This window comes from Alexandromys fortis, unplaced genomic scaffold (assembly GCF_014885135.2).
Source record: "Alexandromys fortis isolate MF-2015 unplaced genomic scaffold, M_Fortis_MF-2015_v1.1 scaffold_121, whole genome shotgun sequence".
NCBI lineage: Eukaryota > Metazoa > Chordata > Mammalia > Rodentia > Cricetidae > Alexandromys > Alexandromys fortis.
Genome location: NW_026068037.1, coordinates 964,475 through 988,943, shown reverse-complemented (window position 1 = coordinate 988,943; position 24,469 = coordinate 964,475). Strand labels below are relative to the sequence as shown.

General features: G+C 45.0%; 1 protein-coding gene across 2 annotated transcripts in view; it reads right to left on the bottom strand.

The window, feature by feature from the left end:
• The window catches only part of Kif6 (kinesin family member 6), a 307,139-nt gene extending 283,355 nt beyond the window's left edge, over positions 1-23,784 (bottom strand). For both annotated transcript variants that reach the window (XM_050165072.1, XM_050165073.1), the window contains exons 1-3: positions 23,630-23,784; positions 18,562-18,671; positions 13,300-13,374 (exon numbers count right to left, since the gene is read on the bottom strand). In XM_050165072.1, coding sequence (XP_050021029.1) covers positions 13,300-13,374; positions 18,562-18,671; positions 23,630-23,695 — 251 coding nt within the window. In that variant the 5' untranslated portion in view covers positions 23,696-23,784. The remainder of the gene's footprint in view (positions 1-13,299; positions 13,375-18,561; positions 18,672-23,629) is intronic.
• Between the last annotated feature and the right edge of the window lie 685 nt (positions 23,785-24,469).

Below are 24,469 nucleotides of genomic sequence, written 5' to 3'. Positions count from 1 at the left end.
TTTCTAGATCCATCCATTTGCCTGCAAATTTCAAGATGTCATTATTTTTTTCCACTGTGTAGTACTCCATTGTGTAAATGTACCACATCTTTATCCATCCTTTGGTCGAGGAGCATTTAGGTTGTTTCCAGGTTCTAACTATGACAAATAATGTTGCTATGAACATAATTGAGCATATGTCCTTGTGATATGATTGAGCATCCTTTGGATATATGCCCAAAAGTAGTATTGCTGGGTCTTGAGGTAGGTTCTTTTCTAATTTTCTAAGAAATCACCATACCAATATCCAAAGTGGCTATACCAGCTTGCACTCCCACTAGCAATGCAGGAGTGTTCCCTTTACCCCACCTCCTCTCCAGCATAAGTTATCATCAGTGTTTTTATCTTGGCCATTCTTAGAGCTGTAAGATAGAATCTCAGAGTTGTTTTGATTTGCATTTCTCTGATGACTAAGGATGTTGAGCATTTCCTTAAGTGTCTTTCAGCCATTTTAGATTGTTCTGTTGAGAGTTCTCTGTAAAAAAAATGGGGTCTGTACCCCATTTTTATTGGATTATTTGTTCTTTTGATGACTAATTCCTTGAGTTCTTTGTATATTTTAGAGATAAACCCTCTCTCCAATACGGGGTTGGTAAAGATCTTTTCCCATTCTATAGGCTGCTGTTTTGTCTTGTTGACCATGTTTACAGAAATTACATGACAAATAATGCTTACAGAAGCATCTCAGTTTCAGGAGGTCCCGTTTATTAATTGTTTCTCTCAGTGTCTGTGATACTGGGGTTTTAGGAAGTGGTCTCCTGTGCCAAAGCATTCAAGTGTACTTCCCAGTTTCTCTTCTATGAGGTTTAGTGTGGTTGGTTTTATGTTGAGGCCTTTGATTTATTTGGACTTGAGTTTTGTGCATGGTGATAGATATGGATCTATTTTCATTCTTCTACATGATGATATCCAGTTCTGCCAGCACCATTTGTTAAATATGCTTTCTTTTTTCCATTAGATATTTTTTGCTTCTTTGTCAAAAATTAGGTGTTCAAAGGTGTGTGTTCTTGATTCTGTTCCATTGGTTCTCCTATCTGTTTTTATGCCAATACCAAGCTGTTTTCAGTACTGTAGCTCTGTAATAGTATTTGAGTTCGACTTATTCTCCTTTTTCTATCCCTATTATTCTTAGGTTTGGTCTTTTCATAGTGTCCCATATTTCCTGGATATTTTGTGTTAAGCTTTTGTTAGATTTAATGTTTTCTTTGACCAACGAGACCATGTCCTCTATTTTATCTTCAGTACTTCAGATTGTCGCTTCCATCTCTTGAATTTTGTTGTTTATGCTTGTATTTGTGGTTCCTGATCACTTCCCCATATTTTCTGTTTCCAGAATTCCCTCAGTTTGTGTTTTTTTAATTGCCTCTCTTTTGGTTTTCAAGTTTTGAATCATTTCTTTAATCTGTTTGATTGTGTTTTATTCAAGTGATTTATTGATTTCTTTCAAATTTTTGTTTTTCTATTCCTCCATATTTCTGAGGTATTTTTTTATTTCCTCTTTAAGTGCCTCAAATATTCTCCAAAAGTTATTTTTAGATCATTTTCTTCTGCTTCATCTATATTTGGGTGTTCAAGTCTTACTGTTGTAAGCCACTAGTTTTTGTTGGTGTTGTGTTGCACTTTGTGGTGTTCAATGTGTTTTTAACTTCTCTACCCATCTTTTCCTCTGATTGGTATAGTTGGGACTGGGTCTCTGGTGATCAATCTTCCAGGTGCTAGTAGATACAAGGCTCCGAAGGTTGCTCCTCATGATGCAGTCAGGGCCAAGGTTCCAGTCACCCCGGAGGTCATTGGGCATTCCCAGAGGTTGCCCGGTGCTCCCAGGGGTCACTCTGCAATCCCAGAGGTCGTTCAGGCCCAAGGAGGTCCCTGGCTCTGGCCTGCTCCCATGGAGGCCCCTGGCTCTGGCCTAGTCCTGTGGAGGTCTCTGGCTCAGACCTCATATGTGTTCTTTTTAACAGGGCCCTGAGTGATGGGCCTTCTTTGGTTTTCTGGAACTCAAATGCATGTTAAAAGTAGTGAATAGCCAAGGCCCATATGGTTTTCAGCTCTTAGTCTATGGCATTACAATATCCAAGGGCCACAAAGCAATCAGAATGGGGTTGTGTCTTTATTGACAGCTAAAAAACAGGATGACATGAAGGCAGGCTTCTGAAAAGTCATGAAAAAGATGTCAACAGCCATGGAGGCTTGGAGTCCAGGATGACAACACACTGTGCCAACAGCAGGGTGGAGTAGAAGAACACAAGGACAGGCTATGTGACAAGCTATGCCCCACATGGACACAATGGCCAGTGGCAGCTGCAGCAGGGCAGGAAGACACACAGCCCAGCAAGGAGGGGAGGGAGTGTGGGCCACTGCAGGGACCCAACAGACAGAACCCAAAGCACACAGGAGCTAAGCTTCTGGGAAAAGTGAATCCAACTCCTAACACCGGCCCCCAGCCGTGGCACTAACTGAAGCCTTGACAGCAAAGAACTGTTTCTAGGATGGTCACGAGGAAGGAGGTCTTGAACTTCGTATTCCCTAAGATCAAACATCATCACTCCTATTTCCTGACCAACAAAAAAAAGAACAAATACCCTTGTGAGGTATATACATGAACGCTCTATGTGTAGAAGCAGTCAGCTCGCCAGCTCTTATCTATCGTCAACAGGAGTCACTGGGACAAATCCTTCACGTGAGCATTTCCCCAAATGACGCTGCGGTGGCTTTCTCATTCATCACACTGTGGTACGGCCTGAAGTCACCCTTGCTACAGTGGGACCTGTCACATCTGCAGGTCCCTTAGCATTGCTCCATTTTACTTTCCTCTTCCATGGAATGAAAATATCATTTCCAGTCTAAGAGAGCAGTTAACTCCTCCCTGTGGAGCATTTATTAGCAAGTATCCCAGTAGGGAATGGACAGTTCACTCTGTTCACAGATAGCTTCTTTACAAAGATGTGAAGTACAGGGCAGCCATGTGAATGTAGGTCTAGACGTACAGGGGAAGGTAATCAGGATCCATGAGTTACAGAGTGCTGGCGCATCGTGAGTCTAAAGCAAACAGGCAAAGGCAACCAGGGGAGCCACACAGGAAGCAGACCACCATCCTGCTCCCCTCCTACCTCCTAGGACAAGTATAGGGCATGCACACGAGTGCAGGGCCTATGCAGGAGGAGGAGAGGGTCAGGTACTCCGGAGCTGCCTGACTTCTGTGCTGGGAACAGGAAGTTGTGCCTCTGGAAAAGCAGTACGGGTTCTTTCTCCTGAGCCACTGCCCACGGCAGTCTGTGGGGATCTCATTGGCTGAATATGGGGTTCAGAGGGCGAAGCAGTTGAAGAATCACACAAAGCAGCCTGTTGTGAAAGAAACACAGGGACAAGGAGGTAAAAATCTAGGGACACAGAGGAACAGACCTCCTTTCGGTGTTAACACCCTGAAATCACGCGGCAGCTTTAAGCATCTTAACTTGAGCAGGCTGCATTTCCTTAACCATGTCACATGGACCCCAGTGGTTGTAACGATGCACCCGCTACACAGATGCTCACAGTCAGCACAGCACAACCTTCACGCTGCTAGACCTAGAGCAGGGACGGGAACTCATTGTTCCGTTTATTATGACCTGGGAGAAGAAAAAGAGAACTATTACAGAAACCAGCAGTGGCCATTCTTATGTCTCGTAAGAAGCTGCTAGGGTGCTCTGCCTCCAAGCGAAGCCCATAGAAAACGTGTGGTCAGGTAACCTCTGAGATGCGTGCCCAGGCCACAGGCTTCTATCACAGAATCAAAGGAGATGTGTGAGGAGGAAGGGGAGGCTCTACTTTCCATCACTGTGAAGGAGCGTACCTAATCTCAGTCACACTCCCTGTGGGAGGTTTGAGCAGTTAGGGTAAGTCTCGGTTTTGTTAGGATACACTTCGTAAGGTAGCATCTACTACACGATAGGAACAAAGGTGCTGCCGTGTACCCTGTAAGCCAATGATTACATGGCTACATGAACAGCACTTCAAATGTATTTACTTTTTGAGAATCTCATATATGCATGCAATGATATATCATCTCTATGCGACATATAAAAAAAATTGGAAGAAATAACCTGAATCGGGGTTTGGAATTAGTGAAATAAAAACAAGAAAATCAACAAAAACCCACACAAAACAAAACTACAAAGAATTGATGAAATGTTTGGTTCTTTGAAAAAAATAAATAAGACTGAAAATTCTTTGCCAAATCAGTCAGGAGAAAGAGAAGACCCAAGTTATTAAACCCAGAAGTGAAAGGGAACAATTGCAGCAAACTGCAATGAAATTGAAACCCTGTGAGGCCACAGCCCAGAGCCGACACAAAGGGCGCGCGCGAATTCTGAAAACGAGGCAAACCCTCACGTAAAGTGATGGTGAAGCTGCAGAGAAACAGGCAAAGCTCGGTCCTGGGAAGCTTTGGGTGAGCGCTGGCGCTGCACTCTGTGCAGGGAAAATAGATGCAACCAGTACAAAAGCAAGCAAGCATGGTGTCCATGTGGGAGAGCCTGGTCGGAAGGACAGCAGGACACAAGAGAAGAGAGGCACAGAAACATAGCCAGGCCAGGGGACGTGCAAGGTGAGGGGAGAGCCACCAAGACACAGGCTGGGCCAGTCCCAAACTTCTTAAACATCTCCATCCATGACTCCTCTTGACCCATGGAGTCTACACAGCCTCAAGTTATATAAACAACAAACTGGAATCAATGGATTGTACAAAAAGAAGAAAATCCGACGTAGGTGGGAGTTGAGGGTGGAGAGGGCGGGTCTGGAAGGAGGTGAGAGAAGAGCACATATGATCAAAACACACAGCATGAAATCCTAAAGGACTCAGCAGGATGCTGCAGCAGAGGAACTGCTTCAGAATATAGGGCACAACAAATTCTATTTTCAATAAAGAAAAAAAATCAAAGAATTAACAAAATACTATTTCATGTTAATAAAATAAGTATAAAATGAAGCATTTACTGATAACTCATGTTTATTATTATTATTATCTTCATGATTTATGTCCCAGTATGAATGTATGAGTGTGACTGTGTTTGTGTCTGTGTATGCGGGTGGGTGTGACCTGAGTGTGAAAGTCAGAACAAGTTTCTGCAGTCCATTCTCTCTTTCCATAGGTCAGTTCAAGGATTGATGCTGGCCACCAGGTCAGCTTAGCAAGCACCTTTACCTGCTGAGCCACTCCATAGCCTCCAGAAACTAAATTAAGAACAATTATTTGGTATGATACAATTTTGCTATGTATTAAAGACAAAAATCCTATTTGCACACAAATGAGAAGGATGTGCTTGGGTGCTTTGCCCAGTGATTAAATCTTGACTGGGTACCTGGCACGACTGGAGAGAGATCTTCAGTGGCTTCGGAGTTTTCAATACATGGGTTAACTTGATAATCATCAATGCCAAGAGGACCAATCTACACAAATAGTTCAAAATGGCAGAAGTATGCTTAGAGTGTTCCAGAAACTGTGGGAGATTTGGTCCTCATTTTTATGAAACTCAAGTCTAATTCAATAGCACACAAATGCATACTTCCATGATGGAGAAAGATAACAGGGAAAGGATTAAAGACTTTATTTTCAGTAATGAAAATACTGTGTTTTTATAAGAGTTGAAAGTCAAAATATTATAGTGCGTAGCCTACAATAGTCTCCTGTACAGGCTAAGAGTCCTGCTCCAGCCCCTACCCAGGGTTCCAAAGGTCATTTGTTGGCAATGAATGGCCTGCAGGCACATATGGTGGAGAGGGCTCAGGCTGTGTGTTCAGACTAAAGGCTGCACAGAAGTCACATGATGCAACAGTGGCTGCAGTGAAGTCCCAGGGTGCTGCACACGTGGCTGCAGTGGAGTCAGGGTGCTGCACACGTGGCTGCAGTGGAGTCAGGGTGCTGCACACGTGGCTGCAGTGAAGTCAGGGTGCTGCACAAGTGGCTGCAGTGGAGTCAGGGTGCTGCACACATGGCTGCAGTGGAGTCAGGATGCTGCACACGAGGCTGCAGTGACACTGTGAAATGCAGCACAGACCAGCGCTGCCAGAAACACAGCAGAATCACTAAACCCTTGATGCTGAGCTAATTAATGCTTGGCTGTGGTGTGTTCAGAAAGCTTTTACTGTTGTCAGTTTCTCCGTAACTCTCATGGTCAGTTAATGCCCTGTATGAGGTCTCCATCCAAATTTAAGAAGTTCTGGGCTCAATGTTGAGGATGAAGGTAAGGGACTTAAGTAAACGTCAAAGTGACAAGCATAAACACTGTCTGCCTGTGTGGGACAGGATGGACAGGGAGACAGAAACCAGAGGAGGACAGATGGAAGAGGCTGCAGGCACAGGGAAACACTGCGTTGGAGCAAATACCTTATCTGCATAGTTTGGCCCACTGGAGCAGATCTGAACGTTAACAACAAGCTGCATAGAGACACGATCACAGCACACGGGTGGAAAGCAGAGATGTCAGGAGAACATGCAGGGTGGCCATTCAAATCTGCATCTCAGATACACACTGAATAATTGCAGTATAGTGTGTCCCTTGCAGTGTGTTTACATGCAATTCTCATTTAACTGGCCCTCCTATGCTACTGCTTACTAAGTAAGCCTTACCATTCCAGGTGGACTCTAACCCGAGCGGGCAATTTTGAAACAGACAAACAGCATCAAAGGCAGAAGCCACTTCAGTAAATGTAGGTAAAAGCCATCTGGACAGAAGAGAAAGGGCAAGTGGGGGAGGGACAGATGCATGATGGATGGAAGAGCATGATAAGATGGGGAGGGACAGACACATGATGGACAGAAGAGGATGGTAAGTGGAGAGAGAGCGAGACACAGGTTTGGATGGCAGAGGGTTAGGGGTTTTCTGGTCTGATGCCTTCCAGGTGAAGTAAATGACAGAGACTGTCAGTGTGAGATGCAACTGAGTCTCAATGCAGGGGGAAGTGTGGAACCTTCTGGACACTGGCAGATACCACTCACTGTGAGGGGTCTAAAAGTCGGTAGTTACTTCCAACCTTAGTATAAGGGCTGATGTCAACTGCCAACTTGACAAGATCATATTTGCGGGGAGATGGGCCTCTGACCTTGTCTGTCCCTTGCCTGTCAATCTGAAGCACAGGAATAACTGCCCAAATGTCCCTTCCCCTGCAGTCGTTCACCTTCTATTGTTATTATTAGTGCCATTATCAATAGTTTGGTTTTCTGAAACAGAGTCTCCAAAGATCAGGATGACTTAGAATTATGTAACCCAGGTTGGGATTGAACTTGAAGCAGTCCTCCTGCATCAGTCACATGCATAATGGAATTCCAAGCTTCACCCACTACACTGGCTCTTTTATAAAGTTACTAATCACATTTTAACATCATACATATATAGCGCCTGGGAAATAGCTCAGTCGGCAGAACACCCATTACACAATCATGGTGGCCTAAGTTTAGATCCATAGCAGCCATGTTTATAGCCAGGTGTGGCAGTGTGTGTCTGCAATCCTAGTATTGGGTAGAGTTGAGGCAAGAGGATGGATACCTGGGGCTTTCTAGCCAAGTAGCTCGCAGGTTAGTTATGGGTTCAGTGAGAGCCTCCATCTCAAAACGTAATGTATAGAGCAAGAGGAAGACACCACATGTCACCCTCTAACTCCACATTCATGTGCACCCTAAATACAACTGCACACACAGTAACACATACAAATGCATTATACCAAACACCCCTGAATACACACACACACAAATGCAAGTCTATATAGTTAAAGTACATAACATGTGTGTGTGTGTGTGTGTGAGTGAGTTTTTTTTAATAAAAGGTTTTCCTAGTTAAAATAATTATCTGACTTTTGTCTTGAGGTAAAGAAACTTGGGAATGACAAGGTAACAGCAATTCTATCAGAGAAAGAGGAAATGCTGATTGTCTGGATTCTACAACTGGAGAGTGAACACAGTTTAGAAACTATGTGTGCAAACCCCTAGAGAGCCATGGATGAAGGATACTTAGCTATGAATGAGAACAAACCTCACACAACCAGCTAGGGACCCAAAGTTGGAAAAGCAACAACACTCCAGTAAAAACATACTACTTGTTAACACTAAGATGGAGGCAAAATGGGACTTCAGAAGAGATAAATGTCCATTTTAGATAAATAATTTATTTTTAACTACGAGTATCTGTGTATGTGTATATACATGAGTGCAATGCCCAAAGAGGCCAGAAGAGGGCACAGGATCTCCAGATTAGGAATCAGAAGCAGTTGCAAGATGCCACAGGGATGCTGGGAAGTGAATTTCGGTCCTCTACAAGAGTGCTCTTAACCACAGAGCCATCTCTGCAGTCTGGAAATAAATATTCTTAAGAAGTAAGTATGAATTAAGTCACTGGGAGGTTCATTTAAGCTGTATCGTTTTTATAACCAAGCCTTCAGCACTCTGAAAGTCCATTGTGGTTCAAGACGTAAACAATGGCAAGCCATCCTGACGAGCACATGGCGAGTGTATGGCCCCACAGTGGGAATCTCTGTCCATTAAAGTAAGTAAATCACAGAGCATTATCTGTGAATGCTTTAAAGAATCAAGAATGTGATTCCCTTTTGTTGCTGGTGTGTGCACAATCTGGACTGGACTAGAAACTGTGCTTATCTAACAGTTTCAGACATCACCAATTCCACAGGTATCTGCTGGACACTTACTAAGGCGCCTACAACAGGTGCCTGGAAATGAACAGGGAACAGAAGAATAGCAACAGATAGTAAACAGCAGGCACACTGTAAACAGCAGGCACAGTGCACGAGGCCAAGGCATTCCAGGTGACAAGGGATGGGGATAAATGACATCAGGCAGTGGCGAGAGGCATTAGGAATGTCACCATGGTGGTGAGGGAGGGCATGCAGTTCTTACAGGGGTGGCCAGGGTTCACCCTCTCAAAAGGTGACATGTGAAAAGAGACTTGTTAGTGTTTTTGCATGATTTTACTGTTTATTTTTTAATTATTTATATATGTATATGTCTCAAACCTATAGATCATATTGGCCTTCAATTAGTGAACTCCTGCCTCAGCTCTTGGGAAAGAACTAGGATGATAGTCTGGTCCTGACGCATCATTAGCACCTTGCTAATAGTTACTGAATGGTGCCAGGTTCACCATTAATTCCAGCACTCAGGAGGCAGAGGCAGACAGATCTCTGAGTCTGAGACCAGCCTGGTCTACAGAGAGAGTTCCAGGACAGCCAAAGCTGTGCAGCAAGACTCTGTCCAAAAATGAATTATTAATCGATTAATTAATTTCACTGAATAGATAATGACTAAAGTTTAATTTATATGTTATAATTCTTTTCTTCTGAGAGCATTTATATATTTATACATTTCAGGGTCAAATGAAAGAACTAACCTTTGAGTGTGAAAAACCGTGAGCTATGGGGCCATCCGAGACCGCTGACACTTGGACCATAGGCAGTAAAATCCAGGGAACAGGAAGGTACAGGGAACGTTGCTTCCCTACCCCCATACAGATATCTCTTAGTCTGCCCCTTCTCAAAGTCCAGGGGGAAGGAGTGGAGTAATGTGGCCGGACAAGGCTGAGAGGGAGGTGGGATGAGGCGGAAGGTGACCTTTTGGTAACATGGATGGCATCTGTGAGGCCAGCAAGGGTGACAGATGCTAAGTGCGATTAAAGCAACACAAAGGCCAAATTGCAGGGAGAGGCAGATATGCTCTCCTATCTGCAGCTTCCTAACTGTGTGGTCCAGCAAAACTCCATCAAATGCCCAGCGTCCTGGCTTCTCACCTAACGCACCAGTTACCGTATCTGAGGCTGCACAGACTCCTCCAAGAGCTGAGTGAGATTCTGCACAGGACAGTGCTCTGATGTTGTCAAAGCAATCCGTTGCTCACATACATGCATTCTTACTGCTATCTGAAGGCTATGCTAGGTTATCTGTGCTGAATTTAACAAGGAATATGCCATAAATTCTGGCCCAGACCTCAAGGGTAGAGACAAAAAGGAAGCCCAAAACTCACAGAGGACAGAAATCTTGTCAAGCTCGCAAACTCGTGAACCAGGCAAAGATTTTTGGATCTGCAAGTGACAAAGAACTGAACAAACTCACTGGTCTACCCAGCCACACCCCAGCTATTTAATGTGAGTCTTAAGTATGGCTGTGCTATGGACAATCAGTTACAAATCCCAGCACTAGAGTAAAAGTCTTGCCAATTGTCCATCGTTATCCACCTGTGCAGGGAGAATTTCCCAGAAGGAAAACTATCTATTACTACCTACCTCTTTGGAAGGATAGGAGGCAAACTGTAACGACTAGAAATATCCTGAATCATCTGTGAATGCATCATCATCTTCAGACAAAGATTTGAGATAAAGAAAAGCTGCAGAAAGGGGCAGAGGATGGAGAGGGGGAGTGAGGAAAGGAGGAAGACCCAGCTCTCAGGAAACAGAAACCAATTTCCCTCCACAAATGAGTGAGGAAAGTTTCAACATAAAACACAAAGACTAAACCCTGAGAGATAGCTCAGGGATCAGCAACACTTCCTGCTCTTGCAAAGGACATGGTTTGGTTCCCAGCGCTCACATGGTAGCTCATAACCACACGTACCTCCAGTTCCAGGGAACCCAATGCCCACTTCTGTCCACTGTGGGTTCCTACACATGTACGTATCCACAAACTAACACAATAGTACAACCTTTTACAATTAAACGCAAGACTATCTCTCTGAAAAATAACCTAACCCCAACAATTACAAAGTAAGGTTTCCTGATTGTGATTATAAAAGAAATACTTAAAGCCTAATTGATTGTATTTTATCAATGAAGGAACTGTATGAAATGGAAAAAGCTTGCTTTAGGCAAGATCCATAGCATAGACATGAGAGCGACAAAGAGAAACAATGGGTTCCCCTGCTGTCCACAGAGAGTGACATGAACTAGTGGGCTAGAAAATTAGCTCATTTAGCAGAGATAATTGTAGCGCACCATGTCAGTCTGCGTTCTATGTGCTACCATACAGTTCGTGAGCCGGGCAAGGGGCTGGAGACTGAAACACACAAAGAGAGAGAGAGAGAGAGATATAGAGAGAGAGAGAGAGATATAGAGAGAGAGAGAGAGAGAGAGAGAGAGAGAGAGAGAGAGAGAGAGAGAGAGAGAGAGAGAGAGAGAGAGAGAGAGAGAGGGGTCATCCTTGAAACAAGTATGCCCCCTTACTGTGTACCAGAGCCACTTATATAGATATCCTTAACTGATAGCCACACCCTAGCCAAACCCAACAGAAACCACTCCCTTGCCATCAGGAACTCCTGAGGGTCTCGTGCTCAGAGCAGCTGCATGCTGTCTCAGAGCAGAGGAATACAAGTTGTTTACAAGATATTCAGGATCTGGGGGTTCACAGCTCCCAACAGATAATTTCCATATTATCTGTACAGATGAATGTTTACAGAACCATTCCAATGGCTTCAGGATCCGAGAAAAACACATCATTGGCAGTAGCCCCCAGTGAGGATCCCCAGAAAGGATAAGGGCCATGACTGTCTAGTGCAGTTGTTTTCAACCTTCCTAATGCTGTGACCCTTTAATACAGTTCCTCATGTTGTGGTGACCCAGCCATAAAATTATTTTGTTGCTATTTTATAACTGTAACTTTGATACTAACATGAATTATAATGTAAACATTTTTGGAGATATAGCTTTGCCAAAGGGGTTGCCACCCACAGTGAAAACCACTGATCAAGACCCAAGGAGACTTTGCCAAGAGACATGGATGTTTGCATCTGATTACCCAGCACCATCATGCAGAGCTCAGTCTTTACCATCATGGCCTGGAACTGCCTGCATTTACTGAAACGCATGACTCTAGAAAGTAAGGACCAAGTCTTGACAGGTCACTGAGGTAGAGCAGATCCAATTATCAGCAGGCCTTCCAAGTGTCATCTTCTAACCTGATCCTGAAATACTGAGGAGCCAAGGAAATGACCCAGTGCATACAGTGCTGGTAGGCTACAGAAGAATGAGGACCTGGATTCAGATTCCCAGCACTCGTGTAGAAAGCCAGACATAGCAGTGTACGCTTTCATCCCCACCACAGTGAACAGAACAGGCAGTCCCGGGTGCCCACTGCCAGCCAAACCTGCTGAAATGATGAACTTCAGGCTCAGACAGAGACTCTCTTAAAAAACAAGGCAGAGAAGCCATTAAGATAGACAACTGCATGTTGACCTCCAGTGACCTCTAGTTTCCACACTCTCAAACACAAACAAGTGCATACACACACACACACATGTGAACACACATATACACCACACACACATGAAAATTAAGTAATAATATTAATAATAGCCGGGCGATGGTGGCGAACGCCTTTAATCCCAGCACTCAGTAGGCAGAGGCAGGCGGATCTCTGTGAGTTCGAGACCAGCGTGGTCTACAGAGCTAGTTCCAGGACAGGCTCCAAAGCCACAGAGAAAACCTGTCTCAAAAAATAATAATAATAATAGAGTTATTGAACCAAGAAAAGTACACCAAATAAGAGAAAATCATCTTGATTTCCAGTACCAGTAGCCACACCACTTGGAGCAGTGTCAGCCTAAATAATCCTTGGTTTACAGAACTTTTTAAAGGATGTCTTTATGTGCTTGTGTATGTGTCTGCATGTTAGTATGTACACAGGTGAGTAGGTTCCCTTGGATGCTGCAGGAATTCCTACCGCCAGGAGCCTTTAAGTTACCCACTCACTTGGGTGAGGCCTCTTATACTATATATGCCGATGTAAAGCGCGCGTCCAGCCACTTTTCCGTTCCAGCAGAGGATTGTGATCTGTGAGTCTACCCCTAAATAAATAACCCTCTATTATTCTCAATTATGAGCTAATGTGGGATTTCTTTTAAGCATCCTTCTTCACTTGGAGACCAGAAAAGTATATTAAATCTATGGAGCTAGAGTTATAGGAGGTTGTGAGCTGCCTTGTAGGGGCTGAAGACTGAACCCTGGTATCTGAAAACACACAACGATTTCTTAACCACTGTGTCACCTCTCCAGCCCATACTGGAACCTTTAAACGGAGACTAAGAATAGTTCTTCCGTCTGTGTTCCTGGTTTACTTCGAGGCTCACCATCTGCATCTGATATGAATAATTAATGTTACCACTATTTCAAGCCCTGAAGCCAGAGTCTATGATTGACGATTGACACACGCAAGCAAATTCCCACAATTACCTGAGGACTGAAGACAAGAAGAAAAGCCAGGAACCCACTAACAGAGTCTGGGAAATCCTACCTCTGGGCGACTGGTTTGGCAATGATTTCGAAAATGATGTCTTGCTTTGCATCTTGGTCAAAAATCCTTTGAAATCTGCAATGTGAAAATGGCAATGATCTTCAAACGCTACTGGATTAATGAATGTCGTTTTCATAAACACGTTTGTAAATGACCCCACACTGACATCACCAGACTTAGCTAACCTAACACAATGTTTGCCCTGTCATCCCCCCGACACTGCGCCGTTGTATTCTTGCTCAAAAGTGGTGAGTAAACAATATGGCTTTGACAAGATCTGTACAGTTGTTCCCCTCTGAAAAAAAGCACACCAGCTTTGAATCGCATAATACTCGTTTTTAGCTCTCAAGAAGGACAGTGCAGCAGGCTTTCTCAGACCACCAGCCCCTTAATCATGAGATGGAGGCTTCGTTTTAGTTATGAATACTCGGCCTTAGTTTGTGCTTGTTTCTAGCTAGTTCTTATAACTTAAAATTTAACCTGCTTCTCTTCATCTATGTTTTGCCTCGGGACTTCTTAGCTTTTCATTCTCTGTGTCCTACTTTCCTGCGTCTTTCGAGTCAGGTTATCTGGCTGGGCCTCCCCCTCTCCTTCTCCCTCATTCTCTCTCAAGCCTAGATTCCTCCTTCTACTTATTTCCTCTGCCTACCACTCCCACCTATCCCTCTATTGCATAGCTATCAGCCATTCAGCTTTGTATTAGACCAGTCAGGTGCCTTAGGCAAGCAAGGTACAAATAGCAACATGTCCTTGCCAAGTTAAACAAATGCAGCATAGAGAAACACAACCCAAATTTACATAGTTGAACAAACGCAGCATAAACAAATGTAACACATTTTTGCCTAGTTGAATAAATATTCTATGACAGGACAGTGTCTGTGGCTGGTATCAGAGTCAAACGTCCAGAACTCCATAGGCTGGAAACCCAAGAATGGGATGGAAAAGGTCCTTGGGCTTCTGACATTTGCCCGGTGAGGAAAGACTGCAAGTGTACTGCATGATCCCTGAAGGTGCAGCATTTGAACTGTAGCTTGTGGTTGCCCATGCATTAGGTACCTCCCGCTCTGACAGGGAGGCCAGCTTCTGTACTGTTGTCTCATTTCCTTGCTCATGACTCAAAAGTCAGAAATGACTGATCTGTCCTGCAAAGCCAGGTCTTCACGAGAACTGCAGGGAGGGGACTTCCAGGAGGTGCCAGAGTGGTTGTTCCATCCTCCTTGCAGAATCACTCCAGTTTGGTATAGGATTACCAGTAGAGCAGGACACTTGGGAGACAAAATCTGTTCTCCTGTATCTCTCTCTCTCTCTCTCTCTCTCTCTCTCTCTCTCTCTCTCTCTCTCTCTCTCTCTCTCTCTCCTGTGTGTGCACGTGTGCTCACATGCATGTATGTGGAGGTCAGAAGACAACCTTGGTGTCTTTCCTTGGGTCTCTCACTGGCCTGGAACTCACCAGCCCCAGGTAGCTGGCTGGCTACCAAGCCCCAGAACCTCTACCTCTCTGGCCCAGGATGATAAGCATCCCATCCCATCCAGGGCTGGGGCTCGAACTCAGGTTCTCATGTCTGCAAAGTAAGCACTTTGCTAAGTGCGATCTCTTCCCAATCACTTACACCTTTTCAAAATAAAAATGAGAGGATACAGTCTTTAAAGTAAAAATTCTCAAGTGAAATTTTTTAGAGAATCTTAAGCAGCTTCCTGGTGGCTTTGGACCCCTGGCCAACACCACTGCCTACACAGTCAGTGGACTGTATTCACCTAAAGTGGTGAGGCTGCCGGGGAGGAGTTCAGATGGATGCCCACAATTAGATTAGAAATATAAAATAAAAAGAAATTTATCCTCAAGGGACCCCAGGTCTTCTCAGCCTTCATCTGAGATGAGCAAATGGTGACCAATGCGCTGACAGCCTAAGGCAGTGTTCTCAGCCTTCCTGATGCTGCCGCCCTTTAAAAACGCTGCCGTGACCCCCAGCCGTAAAATGATTCTGTTGCTACTTTATAACTATAATTTTGCTACCATTATGAATCACATCATAAATATATGTGTTTTCCGATGGTCTCAGGTAATCTCTGTGAGAGGGTCATTCAAGCCCATGGGTCATGATCCACATGCTGAGAACCACTGCTCTAAGGACTTAGGAGCAGCAGATATGAGGGGTTGGTGTGCCGTGCCTGGATCGGCCCTTCAAACCCTTCGATCTGAACACCAGCATGGCGCAGGCTTCCACAGAACACACGGCCACCATGCATGAGTGTGCTCTAAGGAGCACAGTTGACTCGAGCTGTGCTGGTGGTGGACTACAGACCTCCAGCAGGGTCTCGGGGAAGCTGCCCAGGAATGGGGCCTGCTGGCTTCTTTCTCCTGGTTGCTGGTGACCTTGAGGCAATAGGACACTCCCCACCCCACTTCTCCACTCCCCACCAGGAATTATATCTATCACTGCAACATTAAGACGTGCCGGGAGCTTTCGAGAAGGCACTGGGTCACCCACAGAATACATTCTGAAAGGTTCCTTGTATAAAGTTAATATGATCAGCTTATCTACTGACTTATCTATTTCGCAAATATCTATCAAGTGCCTTTCACATGCTAGGCACTCTACCAATGTTGTAATTAGGCTGAAATATAATTTTAGAACAATACCCATAAAGCATACTGAATTCCTTGTGCAGGGCATGATATCCTCTGGTTAGAGAGATGGCTCGGCCATTATGGTTACAAGGCTAAGAGCACTTATTCTTACAGGGAACCCAAGTTCAGCTTCCAGCACCAAGAGGGTAGCTTGTAACCACCTTGCAAGTCCAACCCCAGGGAACCCAACACCATCTTCCAGCTTCCATGGGCACCTGCACATACATACACATACACCTTATGTAAAAAGAAATTAAAGGACCTTTACACCCATCAAATCATTCTAAAATGCTATCTTCTGATCTTTAAGAGAATTGTGGGACAAGAAACAACCGAGATATTTCTCTTATCTCCCTACTTCAGAATGAAGACTTCAGGATCAGAGTTTACAGTTAACTGGTAATTGCATATTGAGCATCAAATACCACCATCTCCAAACATTGCATTTTCACAACAGAGCTATGTTACAATCTGGGGAGGAACTTGGACCGGCTGGCTTCTGAAGAACAGGAGAGAATCCTAGAATTCAGAAAAGCTGTACAAAGTTCAGTCCAATCTCTTATGGAGATAAAAACGACCCAGGGTCCTCACGCCCATCAATAACATGCTGAGAAGACATGGGATTCTCAGTGACCAAGATGTCCTTTCTTTCAGTGAGGATGTTGTGTGGGCTTTCTCTGTACACATTTTACTGTACACAGACTAGTCTTCCCATCTGAAGCCTTTACTGAAATCGTCCTCACCCCACAAGATGACAGCTCCATCCTCCTAAAAGTTCAGTCTCAAACTCGCTGGTTTCCTTGATTCCACTCTTTCTGTTTAATTGTGGAATGAGTTCACTGGCAAACACTGTCAACTCTGACCTTGAAATGTCCAGCAACCAATTAGAGGCAAGCCTCAACATCCTCAGACCCAAATCTGCAATTGTGCGTAGCTCTTACATCATATAAGAGCATTTGCACAGAGTTCATGTAGCTCTCTCCATATACCCTGCAGACTGCTCACGATGCTCACTACAGTGCAAATGTTATGTGACTAGCTGTGTACACTACTGTTTGTGGAGGGTGGACAGAAGACTCTGTGTGTTCAGTACAGGCAGCCTCAATCCTCTTCAGTACCTAGGCTGGTCAGACCCATGGATGCAGGACCGGAAACAACAGACATCTCTCGGCACCCCACTTCCCACCAGGGACGGAACACTACAGTTGTTTCACTTGTTTTCCATGCCTGTTACAGGATGTGCTCTGTAGGTCAGCGAGTGCCATCATACCGCAAGATCAGCAAGGACCATGCTACTGCAACCAGGGTGTGGTGACTCCATCCCTCTCAGCATCACCCTTTTCCTGCCCATCCACTTGAGGTGACAGCTCCAGTCACTCATAAGGTCCTATATAATTTGGCTTCTCCCTGCCCTTTGACCTGCCTTCTTCCTGTCTGTCCCTTGCGGGATCTGTAAGCCTCATGGTCCCCTTCCCTTCCCCAAACACTCATGCACTCTTCCAGATTAAGGACTTCATTCTTTCTGCTCTCGTGCCATGGACCTCTCATCTCTAGGCTGGCAGTGAAGAATGCCCAGGGTGGAGAGCAGGGACAGTCCCATGAACCATATGGTTAAACACTGCCCAAGAGAAATACAGAACCATCCATATGTTATTTAAAGTGTTCCAGCTGCAGTTAAAAAAAAAAAAAAGAGGAATAAGAAAAGAAGAATCCTGGAAAATTAAATACAATAATGCATTTAACCCAATAGATCCAAATTTTTGTCACTATGATATGGGATCAATATGAAAAGATTCCTGAGATATTTTATATTCTCTGTATTTTTTCACATTGAATCTTTCAAATAAACGAATACCTCATAGAGTACCTCCTTTCAGGAGAGACATGATTCTAATGAATGTTCCACAGGACATAACAGGCATTGAATATGGACATGTGCACCTGAGACAAACAAAGCCCACCTAAGAAACACACGGACGAGACCACAACATCTCACCTTCAATGACGTTCACACGTTCGTGGGCTTCATGCAGCCCCACAATGAGCGAAGCAGGGAAATCCTAACACTACAGGTGAAATCTGAGGCTATAATCATGCCACCTCTTTATTATCTATGTGTGTGTGCTCGTATGTGTGCACACTTGTGTGAGGTGGGGTGCACGTGCTCACAATATATGTGTGGCGGTCAGAGGACAAGTTCACATGTCCATACTCAGGGTACATTCCAACTGCTGTTTGGGAATCGAGTTCTCACTGGCCTGCAACTTTGCCCGGTGCACATTTGTGGCTTACAGGGCTCCCCCCTCTCTGCCACCCATCTTGCCCTGACTGGGGTGCATTACTCTGCCTAGCTTCCACCTGGGATCTGGGGATCGGAACTCAGCTCCTTGGGCTGGGGAAGCAAGGACTTTATGGACAGAGCCATCTCTCCAGCCCTGGAACATAATCTCAAACACAGAAACCTACCTTTTAATCTTGGGCGCAGTAATGAATTTGAGTTCTATATACCAGATGAGATGGCCATATCACGCTTGCCACGGAAATGGGGCTGATGATTTTGGCAACAGAAACTGACACGGGACAAGAACTTGCCCAGTAATGAAGCAGAAACAAAGAGGAGGAATAAGGCTTACTTAAACTTGTAGCTTTCCCGCTTGTTGTTCACAAATCCATCCGCCAGATCTCGGGGTAAGAGAATTTCCAAGCTAGGTGCTGCTTTCTCATCTTCATCTATAGAATAAATCTGCAAATACAAGAACAATAGGTGGATGTAAATGGTAAAATTCCAGCATGACCTCTGACCTGAATATGATTAGCATTGTAATGCTACAAAACTGTGCTTTCATGACAAAATATCGTAGCACAGTATAATACGTAAATTTTTCTTTGAACTATTAGTGGGCTCAAACAAATACATAGAACAAAACAAGAGCTAAAATCTAAAGTGATGTTTGCATTAGTGACTTTCTGTGTGTAGCAGCATAAATGAAGGCAGACAGAAATTATAATAAAATATTCAGCTTTAATTAGGAAAAGACTTACAGAACCCGAGGTTCCCGCAGAGAACAGGAAAGCAGAAGGGAAGGGGGGAGCACACCAGCAATATTTATTAGTAAAAAAATATCCTCAGGGGACCCTGCCCTACAAGCAAGGTGATTAACTGAGGCTACCCGTACATCTGTGACTGCGATAAAACGCCATGACCAAAGCAACATATGCAGAGCAGAGTTTACTTTGGCTTGTGGACCCTGTGGGAGAGTCTATAAAGGCAGGGGAGGGCATGACAGCAGGCAGCCACAGGAAGCCGAGAGATCACATCTTCAAACACACATGAGGCAGAGCGTGAACTGGGAGCAGGTAAGGCTATAAGCCCACAAAGTCCACCCCAGTGATATACTCCCTCCAGCTTCTGAAGGTTACATCACTTCCTCAAACAGCGCCACCAGCAGGGGAAAAAACTATCTGAGCCTATGGGGGACATCCTCATTCAAACCACCGCCATGCTGTCTCAAGGTTCTGATCACCTTTGGATGATGTAATATCCACGTTTGATTGTGTAAATACATCCCTGTTGTTGAGGAAACCCTTGAAGGCCTTATGCTAGGCATTGTTTCCCGTTCTAGGGAAGAAGTTCGCATTATTCCTATAGCCCAGAAGCACTTCTGAGCATGTGCAAACCAGACACTCTCATGATAGTGATGTCTGAACCTTGTCAGAGGGTAAACAGGGGTATCCAATTTTGAGTTATATCCCCAAAAATCCCAAGTTGCAGGAGTTTTATGGGTCGTATGGTCTGAAAAGATGTGTGTGCATGTCTTTGACGTCTGTGGTTTGGAAGGATGCGTGTGCATGTCTTTGACATCTGCGGTTTGGAAGGATGCGTGTGCATGTCTTTGACGTCTTGTGTTTCCATCACAGCACAGACACTACTTACTAAGTGACCTGGGAGAAATCACTTCCACTTTCCAAGCTGAAGTGGAAATAGAACCCTAAAACCCTGACAATGGTACCATTTTCTGATTCCTGCCTCCGTTACTTACTCTTTTATTTCTTAGCCAGGAAAATCAACACTCAAGGCTTAAAGAAACCCTGCGATTTAATGGTTACATGCTGAACCCAACCACCAGGTGTGAGCCCAGTCACTGCTCTCTGAATCAAAGGGCCCTTCTATATAAAGTGTGGGAAACAAAACCTCCAGGCTCCCTTGCAGAGTGCTTGGGGGTGGAGTGATGATGCAATGCAAATGGAAGTATTTTGTAATGCACCATAAAAAGAAGATTTAAAAAAGACTTCTTGTCTTTCACCAGGAAATAAACTACTTTCTTACAAGCAGTACTTCCTGTTTAAGGAAGACTAATTTAGACGCATGATTAGAGGGTAGGAGTCATATTCCTACCTCAGGAAAACCTAAGTTTACAGAAAGTATGAATAATGTCCAAAGCAGATTCTGTTTTAAATTTGAGACAGGGTCGCACCGCTATGTAACCCTGACTGGCTGTGTTGACCCAGCTGGCAGAGATCCATCTATTGCTACCATCAAATCCAAGTGCTGGGATTAAAGGCATGTGCCACCAGGCCTGGCCTAAGCAGATTCTTACTGAAACATCTTACTTAAAAAACATGAAAAGTTCAGATGAAAAGGCCATGTTGTAAAATAACATTTCTGAAAGCAGAAGAGGAAGGGGGGCATTTGAGGGTTCAAGGTTTTTCACTAGATTTTTTTTTCTCCCAAGAGACATTCAAAAACTCTATTCTGGTAGAATAGAACCTAACACAACCAGAAATAAATAACTAAACAAGCAAACCAAAATGTCAATGAAATCATAACTAATGATCCTCTGCTATACTTAGACCAGAACTAGCATGATCATCAGAGAAGTCTTCATCCAGCAACTGATGGGAGCAGATGCAGAGACCCACAGCCAAACTCAGGCAGAGCTCAGAGAATCCTGTGGGAGAGGGGGAAGAAAGATCGTCGGAGCCAGAGGGGGGAAGGAGGCCACAAGAACACTGCCCTCAGAACCAACCAACCTAGGCTGATAGGGCCTCACAGAGATTGAACCGGCGATCAGGCATTCTGTATGGGGCTGACCTAGGCCTTCTGCCTATATGTTACGGATGTGTGGCTTGGTGTTCTTGTAGGACTCCTAACAGTGGGAACAGGGGCTATCTCTGACTCTTCTGCCTCATTTTGGGACCCTTTTCCTCCTACTGGGCTGCTTCATCCATCCTTAATATGAGGTGAGGGCCTAGTCTTAGTGTAACTTGCTATGCCTTGTTTGGTTGATATCTCTGGGAGGCCTGCCATCTTCTGTGGGGAGAAGAGCGGTGGAGAAGAGGGCCTGGGAGGAGAGGAGGGAGGGGAAACTTGCTCAGGATGTAATATATGAGAGAAGAATTTTAAAAAGTCTATTTTGTCGGGCAGGACGCTGCTGTTGATGGTCAGTGAAAGAAGTGTGCATGACACAAAATGGAGGTGACACACACTTAAAAATGCTGAACCTGGGATGGAAGCAGTAAGTGCCTAAACCACACCCAAGTGCTTTAGGGCTCACCAATACAGCTCTCTTTCTGTGACAGGGTCTGGATAAACTGTCCAAGTTGGCCTTGAATTTTTCAGCCTTGTCCCAGTCTCCAGGGAAGGTGGGATACAGAGCTGTGCCACCAGGCAGAGGTGGGTACAGAGCTGTGCCACCAGGCAGAGGTGGGTACAGAGCTGTGCCACCAGGCAGAGGTGGGTACAGAACTGTGCCACCAGGCAGAGGCGGATACAGAGCTGTGCCACCAGGCAGAGCTTTATATTGGTCTTTCTTGTCCGGTTTCTCGAATGTGAAGTGGAAGAAAGGACCTAACACAAGTTTAAAGGATATCTGGCCCTACATTTGCCTTAAAAAAAAAAAGTCAACATTCAAAGGAAAAGCCTATAATGGTGACCCACACCTATAATCCCAGCACTCGAGAGGTAGAGGCAGGGGAATTGGGAGTTCAGTGCCTCGAGAGCTCCCCAGCTCTACCCCGCGCACCTCCCTACCATAGCTGGACTTCTCTTTGATCGCCAAGCAAGCGCAAAGTCTAGAAACCTGGTCAGCATATGCTTTAAAAGGCCTCTGTGTGGATAACTGCAGGAGAGGCAGCAGCAACGATGCCCAACGTTCTCTCCCTACTGTTTCATTTCTTTAAACAAACATGATTAATACTGGGGCTGGAGAGATGGCTAAGCGGTGAAGAGCCCTGGCTGCTCCTCCAGAGGACCTGGGTTCAATTCCTAGCACTCACAAGGGAGATCACATACATCTGATGTTCTCTGGCCTCTGCAGGCACTGCATGCATGTGGTACACATACGTTCATGTAAGCAAAACACTTGCACAAATGAAATAGAAATAAATAAAAATTTTAAGATGATTAATATTCTCCTCCATGGTCTTTTCTCGCAGCTTCTCCTGAATGTTTTTCATAGGATAAAGGCTACTGAGCAGGATGGCAGAGACATTATGATCTCCTTGTTTTAAGGATACAAATTACCAGAGGCCAATGCTAAATTATAATATGCCCTAATGTTACATACTTTCATACACATAACACTGAAAAAGAATAAAAATAAAACATTATTATATATTTACTCCAGGCATTCAAAAATATGAACCAATTGCCTCAATACTCACTTTGGAAGTCAGAATATATATATTATATATAAACATATATATATATATGTTTTTGTGTTGGTTTGTTTGTCTGTAAAGGAAATGTAAGTTTCAAAATCCTTAATTAAAATTAAATTCAGGGACTTGCACGGCCCATGCCTTTAATTCCATTATTTAGGAATCAGAGACTGGTGGGTTTCCGTGAGTTCAAGGCCAACCTGGTCTACCTACTGAGTTCACGCTAGCCAGGACAAGGGCAAAGAACAAATTACATTAAAATTAAACAAAATTCAGTCCCTGCGATTCAGCAGCTGGGTGTCCTGGACACTTTACTTAACCCAGCACACAGTGTCCTGTGTGTAAAACGAGGACAAGGACCAGAGTCCCTGCAGAGGATCAAGGATAAAGCAGAAAAGGGGCCTGGCAGGTGGTGCTTCCTCCAAACACAGCCAAGGCCTGTCGTGCCCACCCAGGAGGCAGAGAGGTCTTCACAACCTTTGCAAACTTCTAGATTTAGCGCACACCTCAGTTAAGGCTTTCTGGGGACAGGGGTGGGGAGCGGTTTGTGACACACAGCACATCTACTATGAATGCATGCCAGAAAAAAAATCCGTGGGCGTCTCAGAAGCAGAGCAGTTAGATAAGTAATCCTGTGGGCTGTAGTAAGCCAAAAAAGAAAAAGAAAAAAGAAAAGAAAGCACGTGTGCATGCTTGTCTATAATTGTACAATTCCGCTTACGAGCGTGCATTATAATACTCGCACACCAGTTGCCCCAACAGACTCAGCTCCAAGCAGTGTGAGGAGGTCTGAGGGGGCAAGAGGCAACGCCCCAGAAGAGTGCAAAAAGCGCCAGCCCCTGTGTGGATGGGACCCGGTGCAGGTGAATGTGCAAACAGGGACACGTGCACGCGTGTGCACCCCTGTGCCAAGCCTGGGGCTGAGGCTGTGGGCGGGCTCTGTCCACCCTCTGGGCTGCAGTCTGTGTGGCCGTTCCGCGCCCCGCCCCCTCCCCCGCGCTGGGTCCCCACGCGCCCCATTTCCGACCCCGCGGCCCGTACCCCTTGCTGCTGCTTCCGCTCGGGGGGCTTCACTCTAGCGAAAATCTGGATCGCCTGCTTCATCATCACCAACAGAAACTCCGCACTGACCCTTGACCTTTCCAAGTTAGACCTACCCAAAACTTCCTACTACCACCTCGTACTGAGACCCGCTGCCCTAGCAACAGTAACCAAGGGTGCTACCCAAGCAGCACTGCGGCCAGCGGGGATCCCGCCTCCTCTACCCTAATTGGTTGTGAGCTAAGAGGAAGGCTTAGGGGCGGGACTGGGGGGGGGGGCGGGTATGTGTGCTGCGCATGTGTGTGGGAGATGCTCTGGGGACTTGGGTTAAAGAGTTTTCAACCCCCTAGTCTGGCCCCTTTGCGAATAGCTTCTTCCTCATTCTTTAACCCCTTTAAGTCTCTCTGAAGTCAGCCTGCCGTTTATCGCGCACTGAAGAAAAGGCCTTTTTTGGTTGCGACTCCCAAGCTGCTCTAATTCACTTGGAAATCATTGTGCGACAGAGCAGGTTCTCAACAGAAGATCACAACCCAAGAGGAAGGGTGGAGCTGCGTTCCCTGTGAAGAGAAGGCTTCCCATGTGAACTTTCTGGAAATGATGAGCTCCTGGGAGACACCCTCTGAAAACTTGTCCAACCGCCATTCACCAGGAAAATGCAAATTAAAACCAAACTGCAGTGGGCTAAGATAAGATAATGGCTGGGATGTTCGTGGTGTGCCCGTTTTACCAGGTGCCAACCAAGATGGAGAGATGAATTGGTGGCTCGCTGAGGAGGTGGGCACTGTAGAATGGTGTAGTCACGCTGAAAAAGGAAGTTTGACGGTTTTTGTTGACGTTTTA